Genomic DNA, 14,674 nt, shown 5'->3' with positions numbered 1-14,674 from the left:
CAGAGTCAGAGCGGAGAGCAGAGCAGGCAGAAGGACCAAAGCATACTGCTGAGGGGAGCAGCGGGCGGCCCGCAACCCAGCGCCCAACCGCTGCGCCACCAGGGAAGCCCTACAGTAACTAATTTTTAACCTTATGTGCCTAAAACCATTGAAGTATGACCTTGAAAAAATATCACCAGCCTTTGAGAGAAGGACTCACAAAATAAACTTCTGTCGATGATCACAGATGTCACAAATCTGGATTTTTCATTGGCATCTCAAATGGATTGGCTTCTATAACCAGAAGGTAAGTTAATTATTACAATTAGCCCAGAGAAAACAGTTTTTTGTCGACCCGAGCTTTCTGATTTTGAGATTTCCTGCTTCCTAAATTGCCTTTATTTTATTTAAATTAGAAAATAACTGCATGAAGAATTTGGAAATGGAAGTTTCCCTTAATAGATATTCAAGATATCTTGTAGCTTGAAACTATTATTTAAAGAGAACATGTAGCCAATATTAGCAATGATCTTGTTCCATTGATAATTATCTAGAGATTAAAGACATTTGCCCTTCCCACGTCTGTTGAGGAAGTGCTTCCTGTCACTCATTTGCTCCATAACCTCAAGTAAATCTCCACTGGTTTAATGACAATAGACGTTTTCATCTTGACATGATTTGATGGTTGGGAAGAAAAACCCAAATTCTTTTACATAAAAGAAGTTTCATAATCATAAGATATCAGAAGGGGGGAAATGTATGCTTGCCATAGGTACTTTTTACCATGATTTTCCTGATTTTGATTTGATTAAAATCTCAACCTAAAAATGGCAACAATACAGATTTCTTTACAGTTTAATTGTTCATTTCACTAAATTTTGAATGAGAAAAGCTTCAGTGTGGGGCACAAAGGGTAGTAAACGGAAGGAGAAGTCAAACAAGGAGCTGCTTTGCAGATCAGAGCATTTGAAAGTGAACAGTCAATTAGACAAGAAGCAAAACCACAGAACAGTGTATCACGTTGTCTTTCTGTTCATTTTGTTTCACAAAACAATTCTGGCTCTTCCTACTGTCCTCTCTTACGTCCTTTCTCTTCATTTATTTCACAGATGTTGCTGTGGTATGTTTCTGATCCAACCCTAAAGAACTCAGGTGAAAAAGGGAAGACTGATATCTGAGTTTTCCCAGTCCTGATATGCACAGGAAGTGAAGCTATCATCTGCCATGCTTGGAATTGGGAAATTGTTTTGGGTCCTCTTCCTAGACCGATACCTGGGTATCTGGAGTACTGATGGTAAGACACCTTACTCATATTATTTCTTGTTTATCTGTCAGGAAGTGTTAGAGGCAATGTTTTCCCTTGTCAGTCCTAGTAAGATAGTGTCAAATGGATGATGGTAAATGAAACGATGTAGTTAGATTTGCTCACTAGAGACATTATAGAACAGCAACCGAATTAGAATACGGTAATCAAGTCATAGTTTGGCCGATTTTCTTCAAATCATTTTCTCACTGTAAGAAAAGAGAATTGGGCAAATGTTATAAATAGTTAAGTACAAATTTATCACAACTACTAGCAGAAATGCTCTGGATGCCATACTGATGGTGAATAAATAGCCTGTTCTTTCTAAGTTAACGTTAGCGAAGTGCATCAGTGCTTGGGTAGGTAATGTTACATTATGGGGTTATACCTGACTCTGGTTACTCTTGAATAATGTTGCTAAATAAAATACTACCACTTGCTTCAGTGGAGTGTGCACATTGAGAAAACTGACTTAAGAAAATGTTGACAAGTAAAGGATTGCAGCATTCCATCATCACTTTTATTGTGTTGCAAGAAAATGGGTCCTCCGTGGCATCATTTGAATAGAAAACAGCTCAGTTTCTGCAGAGAGGATGTTTGCCCACTCCTGCAAGATTTTATGGAGGCTAACTAAGATAATTTCTTACTTCTGGTGTGTTCATTTGCCCCATTGCATTGGCACAGAGACCCACAGATTCTAACTATTAATAGTTACAAGTTTCTGGTTTCTCAGGTTTGGTTTCAAATATCCTGCCTTATTATCCCCCACCAGACACACATATCTTATCAGTTTGCATGCTGTGGTTTTAAATCAGAAAATATAGTCAGACTGTCATCTTCATTTCTAGAATTGTGCTCTCTGTGATGCCAGGATGGCATGCAACCAGGTGCAAAGAAAAATCCCTTTCAGTCACCTAAGCATTTGTATGTTTGTAAGAACTTGGTATTAGTCTGATGAGGTGCTGAGATAGCTGCCTGAATTTTTTTCACTTTCCATACAGGAAAGTGAAATATTTAACTCCATACAACTGGAGTCAAATATTATTAAATAAATTTTATATCTATTTGAGGGACAAATAGATTATTCTTTGTGCAATAAAGTAAAAGCTTTTATAGTGCTATATCACACTGGAAGAGAAAACAACTTCTATTCCACCTCCCAACATGTTTACAAAAATTATCTTGTGTGTCAGACTAGGGTTCATTCTTTGGTGCTACCACTTTGCCACTTACTATGTGTCCTTGGTAAAGTTTCTTTCTTTCTTTCTTTCTGTCTTTTTATTGAGGTGACGTTGGTTTACAATATGTGATTTAGAGGTTTAGGGTCACACCTTCAAGTGCTGTCACAAAAGGACACCTTGTATGCCAATGCACCCACTGTCCTCCACTGTCGTCCACCTTTGCTCTTCCCCCTCCCTCCCTGGTTAAGTTTTTTATCGAAGTTATGGCCAATACTTGTAAAGACTATAAAGGCAATGCCATGGGTGCCGAGACTGGCGTGGGAAGTATACATAATCGCGGCTTGCTAAATGTTAATGGCATTTTTGCTGATCTTCTTTTCACCAAGCAACCCCCACAAGATTCATGGGATAGTAAAAGGGAGGTGATTTTTTTACATCATCATTTAAAATAGCTGAATTTAAAGCTAAAATTGAGTGAATAAAAAAATACACTGTACAATACATTTAGCTCAAAATTGAATGAGCTGAACTATTTGGAAAAGGAAACAGAGCCTCGGGCAGAGTGCCGGCTGAAGATCTTGTCTTGCGACTGATGAACTGCACCATGGCTCATTTTAAAAGAAAGACATGGTGGAGATAAGGACAGTTTAGAGAATTTGTCCTCTCAGAACTGATGACTTTATTCCTTAAAAGAACACTCATTTTAACCTTTATTTCTTGGATATTTCCTATGGCAAACTTAAATACGGAATCATTACATTAACACAGTCTCCAGGTGTTTAAAAATAATTTGTAAAGATTTTTTTCCCTCTCCTCTTCAAAGCAACATGAGACCTGTGTGCCCCTTCCTGGAGCTAAGGCTGCATCGATAGTAAATTTAAAAATATATATAATGTTCTCTGCAAACTTCCTGTGAAGGTCGTTCTTTCTAATGAAATTATGTTCGCTTGCTTTGTGTATCTCAAAAAAAAATAGAGTGAATTCTGTCCTTCGCCATCTGGCCTATGGAGGGACAAAATGAAAGTACTAAAAGTGTTAGCACCTTCCTTTTACAGGCAGAGGGACAGATCTTGCTGGCGAGGATGAGGCTGCAGGTGGGGATACTTGTCAATCATCTGCCACATGGCTGACAAGAAGCTCCAGCTGAGAGGAAATGGACCACTTGTTCAGTTGAAGTTTAACTGAGGATTCCTCCTTCAAGCAGGCCCGAGCACTGCGATTAATATCTGGGTGCTGCTGGCGTAAAGGCAGCAGGAAATGTTTGGATGATCTGTTCACCCTGATTGAAAATACCGTGCTCTCATAGCAGAGGACACTAATAGTTTGTCTCCATTCAGGTCTCACCTATGTCCTCTTTCTCTTTGGTGAGATAGTTCAGCTTGGCTTAGGAGTCAGCACTGCACATTCTACACACACTCTTGCTCTGCCATGAACTGCCCGTATCTTTGTGTCAGAGCAGGAACAGGGGGGCTGAAAGTGCTATGCAGCTGTCTAGCAGCCCTCGAAGTTCTACTGTTGTGGCTCAGGGTCTTTATCAGACTTATTTCTATGGCTTTATTTGTTCCTGTTGAATTATTCACACAGTATGCTAGAGGGAGTACTTGTCCTTCTGTCAAATGCTTGTGTGTGTTATGCACAAAGATGCCCGCCACAAAATAGGTCTATCTTTTACGTAAATGTCTAGGAATGCATTCTGTAGCACAGGATTTCCTGGATTAATGAATGAAAAGATTAACCCCTGTGATGATCACAGGCTTGAACAGACTTTCCTGGTACTGAGAAGTTCTTTAATTGTTGCTTCCTCTGTCTCACCATCAAAATTTCCTCTGTTTTACAATGCTGAAATCAAATGCTGTTTATTTTGCTTCACTGGGACTTTCCGACTTAATTTCAGAATGGCTGAAAGAAAAATGTTCACAAGCATTTGTGATCAGGTCCCAAAATGCAATCAACCTTTCACTTTTTTTCTTGCTGAGGCAGTGGTGGAGTGGTTAAGATCAGGAACTCCAGAGCCAGCTGCCTGGATTGCTGCCCCATCCCTGCCCTGCCCCATTCCTGCCACTGCTTCCATGACTATAGCCTCTCTGTATGTTTCCTACACACACTCTTTTCTAAGAGTGTTTCCTCATCTAAGACACAGGAACAACAATGATATTCACTTTACAGAGTTGCTGTGAATACTAAGTGAATTAATTCTGCAAAGCACTTAAAACAGTGTCTAATGCACCATAAATGCTGTGTAAGTTTACCTAGTAATGCTATTTTTCTTGTTAGTCCAAATTTAATTATCTTGATGGGTGCCTTAACGTAGTATTGGAAAGCCCATCTCTCATTTGGCATTAACAAAAGTCACTACAAATAATTCAGTATTATATAGCTGCTGGTTAGTATGATTTAAGATCTTATCTCTCATACAAAAGAACTTTTTTTGATATTTTATATAATTCTTACATCATTTTCATTTTTGCACAATGTATGCATTTTCATTTTGGTTATATTCCCCATACAATTGCACCCCCTCTTATTATTTTTTTGAAACTTTAGCTATCATTTCTTTTTTTTAATTGAATATATGTTTTAAAATTTTATTTTTATATTCCCCATACAATTGCAATCCCCTTATTTTGACCCCAATCTCTCCTTCCCCCCTCCCCATAGTGTGTCTCTGGTTCATAGTTGTTTTTTGATTTTGATTTTTGCTTTCTTATAGTTATTCTTTTTCCTGGTCCCTTATTTAGTTTTCTAGATTCCTGCTATGAGTGAGACCATCCGGTATTTTTCTTTTTCTTTCTGGCTTATTTTGTTGAGCATGATCTCTTCCCGCTCCATCCGTGAGTAATATTCCATTGTGTATATGTACCACATCTTCTTGATCCAGTCATCTATTTTGGGGCATTTGGGTTGTTTCCAAAGTTAGCTATCAAAAGAACATTTTTTAATGGGATATCCTGCCTTTTCTCTCTCTACTGTATTTGTTTACCTGTGCATCTCTGCCAGTAGCAGCTGGGAATGTTCGGAACAGAGGCAATTGGCAGACTTTCTGGTTTCCATCTTGCCTCAGCCACGTACAGGTCTTGAATCTTGGACAATCATTCAATACTATCCAACTAAGTATTTATTGCTGTTTCTGAGACAATCATAGTGCTAAGAACTCTTCCCTGTATGTTCTCAGTTATTTCTACAACTATCCTATCAGATAAAAATTTGTGTTTAGGACTTAGCCAGGCCTGGGTTCAAGTCCTAGCCTGACTGTATGTGCCACTAGCTGCTGGTGATCTTGAGCAAATGTCTTAGCTCCTCTACTATGTGGTGTCTCCAACTTACAGATAATAGTAGTAACTATCCCATAAAGTGTGAAGATCAAATGAAACAGTATAATATGGCAACTAACTAAATGAGACTTCAAAACACATTTTACTTCCCTATTTCTCTCCTTTAGGGGGAACTAGCCTGGGTCAGTAGCACTTTGACAATGAGAGATGCAGTGTCCTGTGGGCAAGTGGCAATGATGTGAATCACAATCCTACAGTGATTGTGCAGGACATTCTCCAAATATGAGTTAGACGATCAACATGCTACCTGACCTGATTTTCATTAAAACTCTCTCCTGGTCTGTTCTTTAGTAGCTCAAGGAGAGGAATTGACACAGGTATTTTGTAAGCTTTGCTAACTTAGTAAAAGCAATGACAAATACTTGAATGATTATTTCAAGACAAAACAATTTCATAATTATCCTAAGCTAAAAACCAAGAGACATAGGGTTTGAAGTGTTAAAGTGTTACAGCTTGATTGAAGATAATCTTGAAATTTCCCCAAATAGTAATATCACATACACTATGAGAAAATCTAGCCCTAGAAGAAATTGCTTAAATACCATGTTAAATACCATGTTAAAACAAATAAATACCATGTTAAAACAAATTCAAAGTTTTCACAAAACATTATAAGGAGATTTTCAAGAGAAAATAGTAGCAGAAGGTGGTTTTGAAACTCAATTTTCTCATTTCAAGATCTTTGTTTTTAAGTAAAAGGACTAAATATGGATTCACACATATGCATTCTGGATGTGAATTAAGTTGTTTTCAGTTCCATTTTTACTAGAGGAACTTTATATTTTGTGAGATGCTCTTTCTCTTTCTAATGTCTCCACATTTAGGAAGGGAGGCGAAACCTATCTCTGTCAAAAGAAAAATATTAGACAGTAGCCATAGAGAGGGAATTTTTTTTTTATTCTTTAACTTTCTTTTTTGTTTTAAATTTTTTTTATATAATTTTACGTTATTCTTCATTCTTAGACAATGTTTGCTTTTTTTTCCTGCCCCCTCCAGGTGTAGTCCCCATAGAATTTCCTTCACCAATGCACCCGTGCACCATCACCTCAGTCCCCTGTGTTCCTCCCTCCCTCCCTCTGATCCCTCTCCCTCCTCCTCCCCTGCACGATGTCTCTGGTTTATAATTGTCTGATTTTGTTTTGTTGTGTTTTGTACTGTTATTATTATTTTTCCCCTGATGTCTTATTTGGTTCCCCTTTATTCCTCCTATAAGTGAAACCATCCGATATTTTTCTTTTTGAGAAGGACTATATTTTAAACTACTTCTGTGCCTGTGATCTGTTACATGTTGGTTGCCAGGTCCATGCATGGGAATGTTAAGTCTTTTATCTTATTATGCCATGTGGGCTTTCAGATGCCATGCATGTGATTCCCCAAGGACATCCAGGCACGTCCTAGAAGGATCTTTGATGAGGGATGATATGGTAGCCATTGTATGTTGATGGGAATTGACTGTGCTCAAGTCACTGTCTCATATGACTCTTGAGTCAAGTCCTGAGATAATGAAACTGAGGATTTTCCTCATGATAATATTTAAAATCAAAGCTTATAAAAATAAGAAATAATTATATTTAATTATTTTAATAATTATATCTTATTTATATAAGATATAAATAAATGTTATATAAATGTTATATATGTTATATAAATGCTATATAAATGTTATATAAATGTTTTTTCTTATTTATTATAAGATTCATAATCACAAATATGTTTTTAAAAATAGCTAATAAGTTTCACAAATTACCTACTCTTATTAGTTCCTTGTGGTGTTTACACCTGAAGCTACATTTGCTCCATTTTAAGTTACTGAACCAAGCAGCTATTTGTGGCAAACATTCCTTTCTGGTTGGCTGATTTGCATTCTTGGATGGCCATGGAGTGTCATTTCTTAAATATTTTGAGTGTCACTCTAGGGGACATAAATCAGGCCTTACCACAGTACATACTTGTAAGTTCTAGTTTTTCTTTAGTGGTTCTAAGTTAACCACTACAAGGTATGTGGAGATATATTCATTTTTTCACCTCAGTGTCTTTTGGGCCACCTCTCTAAGAGCTCAGCCACCAGCTCTGCACCCTTCATGATCAGGAGCACTAGTCATTGTTGTGAGCAGGCAGTGTCTCTTCATAATTTCTCATTTTTATGCCTTTTCTAAGGCCATCTCCTGCTGTAGACAGGAACCATCCCAAGAGAAAGGCAAGAGATCAGATAGGAAGACAGATGTATAAACACATATTAAATTATAATAGTGATGCATGTCACACAAAATAGCACGGGACATTCACCTGGGTGGGGGGGTGTCAAGTAGATTTGGATTGCTGGAGTATGGGGGTGGATACATTTGGATAATGAGGCAGAACTAAATGCCATGTGTTGGAGTCTGAATCATCTTTCTGAAGATGTTGAAGAGTCTCTAAAGGGTTTTAGGCACAAAAATCTTGTGATTACATTTTTATTTTATGAATACAAACTGTAAAAGTGATGTGGATAATGATTACCAGGCCAGAATGGGTGGAGCAAGGTCAAATTTGTAATGTAAAAGACTAGTTGGTAGGCTGTGACAATAATGACAGGAAATAGAATGGGAACTAAATTAAAACAGCAGCATAAAAACAAATATGATAGACATTTTGGGTGCTGTATCAACTTGGTGACTGATAGGGCAGTAAAGGGGAAAGAAACCAACATGACTCCCAGCTTCTGGTTTCTGTGAGTAGGTAGATGATGGTATACTGTGACAATGGGAGCAGGCTTGGTTTTACCCATTGGTGGGGTTTAGTGTAGGAGAAGTTTCAACTTCTTCCATGAGGCCTTTCCTGATTGACCCAACCAGAAGGACCCCTTCCCTCTTAGAGGTTTGAAAGCTCTGAGAGATCGTATCTTGTTCAAGATAATAGAAGTCTGATGGGGAAATTAATGGTCAATACAAGCCTCTTCCCACATCTCCTTTGCACTGGGATTTATCACATTACCAAAGACTCCTAGGCAGTGGGAAGTCCACGCCCTGGGTTTGTGCAGTCATTCATTGTACAGAATTTTTGAAACAGTTAAAAGTTTGATCTACTTTTAATTATCACTATGGGGGCCTCCCTGGTGGCGCAGCAGTTGAGTGCTGGGTTGCGAAGCTGCCCACAGCCTCTGCGGCACCAGTTTGATCCCCGGCTGCTCCCCGGCCACCAGAGGAGGGTCCCACATGGCACGCAGACCTCTCCTGCCGCCCGCTGCTCCCCTCAGCAGTGTACTTCGGTCCTTCTGCCTGTTCTGCTCCCCGCTCTGGCTCTGGTGAATTCTCTCACCCTCCCGCGCTTCTGACTGTACCCAGTGCATGTATAAACAAACAAACAAAAAAACAAACAAATAAATAAATAAAAACATGCCTCTATAAAAAAAAAAATTATCACTATGTACCAGCAATTCTAAACAATATCTGTGATAAAATATTCTTCACCTTAAAAATATTTTTGAGCAAATATCTAAGTAATTACTATGATTGCTACTCTTTGATAAGCAGTGCATTCCACATGAAGATCAACTCAGAACTTTTCATTTATGGAGTCGCCCCTGGAGGCACAGATTCAGATACATGTGTTCAAGAGTAAACTCATGATGTTCAGAATCACTTCAACTCAGAAGCCCTATTTGTTTTTCTAATCCCTGTGATGCTACATATGTTGGCATTTATAAAGAACATTTTGAAGAACCAATCATAGCACAGTAATTGTAGTCACTAAGAAATGAATGTGAGCGGTTTCATTTCTGTCATTCCATGCAGCCTTTTGAATATTTATTATTTAAAACAGTGAAACAGAGTGCAAACTACAAGGTCTATTTTTTTTCTTTAGTTCATCCATGAAAGGTCTTATTGATTAATATTTTTACAATTGAAATGTACTCTTGTCTTTAAAGTGTTGTTTTAAAATTAAAGAATGAATCAAGAAAATGAAATTTTTTTTAAGTTTTTTTTTTTTTTTTAAAGAGGCATGTTTTTTTATTTATTTATTTGTTTGTTTGTTTGTTTTTTATACAAGCACTGGGTACAGTCAGAAGTGCGGGAGGGTGAGAGAATTCACCAGAGCCAGAGTGGGAAGCAGAACAGGCAGAAGGACCGAAGTACACTGCTGAGGGGAGCAGCGGGCGGCAGGAGAGGTCTGCGCGCCATGTGGGACCCTCCTCCAGTGGCCGGGGAGCAGCCGGGGATCGAACCGGCGCCGCGGAGGCTGCGGGCAGCTTCGCAACCCAGCGCTCAACCGCTGCGCCACTGGGGAGGCCCCAAGAAAATAAAATTTTATATTAATGGTACAATTTAGTAATTGCTAAATTTCACCTTTATAGAATTTTGGTTTTAATAAAATTCATTTATCAGTTACTGAAAATTATTTCAGTAAATAATACAGTGCAAGAAGGATTTTGTCTGTAACTCTTGTATCTTTTTTTTTCATATTCTTTACATATTTTTACAACGCTGGCACAGAGTTATAGACTCCATAATATATAATTGACTTTCCAAGTAAGTGAAAAGGGAAGTTACGAGACTGAGGCAGTCTCAGTTAACTTTAGGGAGGGAAATGAACTTTGGGAAAACAAGGGTTTCACTTGGCCTTTCTGTCCACCCTTCTTTGCCGTAAGTTTAACCACACTCAGGTGTTATGTTGTTACGTACTTCCTTTTGATAAGTTATCTTACCCTTTCTCTTCAGTTTTTTAAAACCTCATCCTCATAAATTAGTTTGCTTTCATTTTTATTCTGAATTTATGGAAGCAGCTGAATTAGGAAGTCTTACAGTGAACTTATTTGAAATCTCCAAGTACTTATAAATATGTGGTATTCAGAGGATCTAAAAGTTTTCTGCAGGGCCCTTGTCTCAATGTGATTCCTGAAAACTCAATCAGGTTTCTATTATTCTAATTGGAGGTTGATGAGATGTGAGCACAAATATCGTAGCGAGGATTATTGGGTATAAAGAAATAGCTAACAAATGAGAATGTTCTTACTGACACAATGTAGAAATAAAGTGGAATGTGATGTTGTGTAGGGGAGTGTATGGAACACCAAAAGTTTTCACAGTGCGACAATTGATCAGGGTTAGCTTGATTTGTTTTAAAAAAGAGACTCTTGTTTATAATCTCAAGTTTTTGTTACCTGTGATATTGTGTTTCTGTTAAGATGCTTGAAGATTATTGAAAGATGTTAATGCAGGGGATGGATTACATATATTGTTGAATGAATAGCAAGTAGGACTGCTAGGAGAGAGTTGAGAGATTGAGTTCAAAACAGAGCCAAGAGAGAATAAGAAGAGTGTAGGAAAAGAACTTAGAGAAGAGGCTCTTAAGAGCACATATTTAGCCTTAACTCCACTGGGGGGAAAATACAAAGGTATAAATCACTACAAAGTGCTTCACTCAAAGGAATTTTGACCTATTTTGCTTATTATATTTTACCAGCACAGGGAGTCAATTCCATGGTAGAATATTCCATGTTTTATGTACACTCCTGATGTAACTGGTACAATATGTTTAAGTGATTGTTATAAATTGGTGCCATTTCTCACATTTTTTTAGTGTGAGTCTCAAAAGGGACACTATAGCCTAACAGTGATCAGAAAATGAATAAATGTACATTCTAGGTAATTGAAGTTTGCCATTTGGAGGCCAAAATGCTTTTAAGTAACTGTTTCTGGTGAATTTCCTTGTAAAACAAATTTAACACTTTTTGTTTCCAAAATGGAAAACATTAAACATAATTTCAGGTTTTATAGTTGATTTAAGCATAGCATTATGAACATAGTTATCACTTTTTATTTTATAATACTCTAAGCTAACTGGAAAATGACAATGGAATTTTAAGACTCGTGTATAAAATGAGATAAAATTTGGACCTTGCAATTTGGACCTTTTGCTTGTTTTGAGAAAATTTCCTTTGCGTTTATATTGGGTCTCAATTATATTCCAGATGTTGAGATTACTGGGTGAATACTTTCATGATAAGTTCAGGGCAACACAATTTTTCAATGATATAGAGAATTAAAAACAAATTTCTGTGTTGCAAATTTTATGTACAGTTGGTAATTACTAAGTGGAGATTCACAGATGATAGGGAAATCTGTTTCTAGGGAAGTCTTCCCCACCAAACAAAGGGAGGCATATTTCCTGTATGTCAGACCAGTAGGCAGAACTTCAAAAGGATGTGGATAACTGTTCTTCCTCCCACTTGGAAAACAAAATCATTTAGGTTATTTCAAAACATCCTATCTTCAGAGAGTTACCTTGTGTTGCATGGAAAAAAGCCATGGAGGGAAAAACATAAGGCAGCTTTATAAAGCCACTAAAAAACAGGTAAAAAAGATTCCTAATGCCAACTGTTATAGATAAGAATTGTCTAAAAATCTCTCTCTTCCACTTACTGAAATATATCAGAGCCAGTAACATTAAACTTGGCTACTGCTCAAGAAACAATATAGAGGAATCATTGATTAATTACAGATCAGTCAGCTCTAAGTATGAGCTTAAAAATTAAATCTTGATTCTATTAACTATTAGCATATGACTTGAGGAAGTTTTTTACTACCCCAGTTTTCTTATCTGTAGGATAGGGCTCATAATAACATTATTTTTGTCATATTATACAAGTGAAGCTATTTAATGTGTATTAAACAGTTCCTGGAATATAAAAAATAATTGATAAGAAATTATTTTTATTATTTGCTACAGATTGTAGTAGTGATAATAAAATAAAAGTAAAATATAATTTTATAATAAAATATTGAAATTGAGGAAATGATTGGACAATTAAAAAATTATCTTTTTTGGTTTTTCAATGAATATTTACCATGTGCCAGACACTGTGCTAGTGAGAATTAATTACTAAAAAATGTTATCTTGGAAAACTACAGACTCATACTTAAGAAATCGTTGGCAAAACTTTCAAAGTGACAAATATATGGTCCTTCCAGAACAGATTTGATTTTAATTTTGTTTTCATCTTTTAGGAGAAAAATCATGCCTTGAAATCAGAGTTAAGAGAAATTCTATCTACACCGCCCAAGCAGGGCAATCAGTTAACTTGCAATGCCCTGTGAAATACTGTGGCAACAGACCTAACATGACTTGGTGCAAGTTAAATGAAACGTGTTTAAGTATTGAAGATAAACTTCAAGGACACATGAGTTGGATGGATATTTCAGTTTTTGTTTTGCATTTTAATCAAGTGCGTGTTGATGACACTGGATCATACCGCTGTTCTGCTCGTGCAACAAATACAAGCGTGGAAAGCCACACAGTAACCCTCCATGTGACAGGTGAGTTGTAGACACCAAGACGAACTCTTATTTTTCCCATCATGTTTCAAGGAAAAGGAAAACCCAGGTTATCAAATAATTATGTTAGATACTGAACTCATGTAGAACATCAGAAGACTGCCACACTTCACTGATCATGATGAGTGCTAATGCAATTGTGTGTGTGTTGGTGTGAGTGAATTAGAGAAGAGTAGAGAAAAATACAGTAAGAGTTTTTGTATTTTGCTTAGGTGTGATAAAACTTACATGTTGATCCTGAAGTATGGAAAAAATTACAGTGAACAATATATCAATATTGGTCAACAATAAAAGGCAGCTTTGATAACTGTAAATTGTTTTTGTTATGATGTCCATTTTAGCCATGTTAATTCTTACAGTCTGTAAGCAGGGAATATCTTTCCATTTCTTTGTGTCTTCTATTTTTTTTAATAATATCTAATAGTGGGCCTTCCCAGTGGCACAGCGGGTTGAGCGCAGCACTATGAAGCTGTCCACAGTCTCTGTGGCATGGGTTCGATTCCCAGCTAGCCAGGGAGATACCCACATGGCATGGCAAACCTCTCCTGTCTCGCGCTGCTCCCCTCAGCAGTGTATTTTAGTCAGTCTGCCTGTTCTGCTCCCCACTCTGTCTCTGGTGAATCCTCTCACCCTCCCACGCCTCTGGCCTGTAACCCAGTTCTTGTATAAATAAATAAATCTTTAAAAAAATCTAAGAGTTTTCATTGTACATGAACCTCCTTTGTTAAATTTATTCCTAAGTATTTAACTCTTTATGATGTGATTGTAAATGGGATTGTTTTCTTGACTACAAGTGATCGTGTATAGGAACACAACCAATTACCTCATATTGATATTGTAGCCTGCCACTTACCTGATGTATTGTTTCTAACAGTTTTTTTTCAGGGGACTCTTAAGATATTTTTCTTTTTAAAATGTATATTTTCATATCATCTGAAGGGTTATAATTTTAGTTCTTTTGCAATTTGGATTCCTTTTATTTCTTTTTCTTCCCTAATTTCTCTGGCTATAATTTCCAATATTATATTGACAGAATTGGTGAAAGTGCACAGCATGTGGTAACTGATCTTAGAGGAAAACTGTTCATTATTTCTCCATTGAATATTATGTTAGCTATGAATTTGCCATAGATGACCTTTGTTATGTTTAGGTACATTATGTCTATCCACATTTTTTGAGAGTTTTTATCATAAATGTGTGTTGAATCTTGTCAAATTCTTTTCCTGCGTCTATGAATATGATCATATGATTTTTAGCATTCCTTTTTATGATGTGGTGAATTTCACTGATTGATTTGCATGTGATGAACTATTGTTGCATCCCTGGGATAAATCCCACTTGATCATGATGTATAATCTTGGTAGTTTTCTTTTTGTGTGTGTGTGATGTGTCTGTTTTTGCTTCAGGCTAATGTTGGCCTCATATGTTTGGAAATATTTCCTTTTCCTCCATTTTGGAGAAAAGTTTGAAAAGAATTATCAATTTCCTTGTTTGTAATTGGTCTGTTCAATTTTTTTAATTCTTCTTTATTTAGTCTCTGGTGGTTTATTATTTTATGAATTTGTC

The 14,674-nt window shown here is 36.9% G+C and overlaps 1 protein-coding gene across 1 annotated transcript in view; it reads left to right on the top strand.

The window, feature by feature from the left end:
• Positions 1-226: 226 nt before the first annotated feature.
• BTLA (B and T lymphocyte associated) overlaps positions 227-14,674 on the top strand; it is a gene marked incomplete at both ends in the record, with an annotated part of 29,921 nt that continues 15,473 nt past the window's right edge. Inside the window, 3 exons of the mRNA XM_084232663.1 lie at positions 227-286; positions 1,183-1,273; positions 12,782-13,090. Of these exons, the coding sequence (XP_084088789.1) occupies positions 227-286; positions 1,183-1,273; positions 12,782-13,090 (460 nt within the window). The remainder of the gene's footprint in view (positions 287-1,182; positions 1,274-12,781; positions 13,091-14,674) is intronic.

Source organism: Talpa europaea (assembly GCF_964194135.1).
Source record: "Talpa europaea genome assembly, chromosome: 4".
In the NCBI taxonomy this organism is placed as follows: Eukaryota; Metazoa; Chordata; class Mammalia; order Eulipotyphla; family Talpidae; genus Talpa; species Talpa europaea.
Note: the sequence above shows the minus strand (reverse complement) of the source record. Positions and strands in the feature narration are given on the sequence as shown.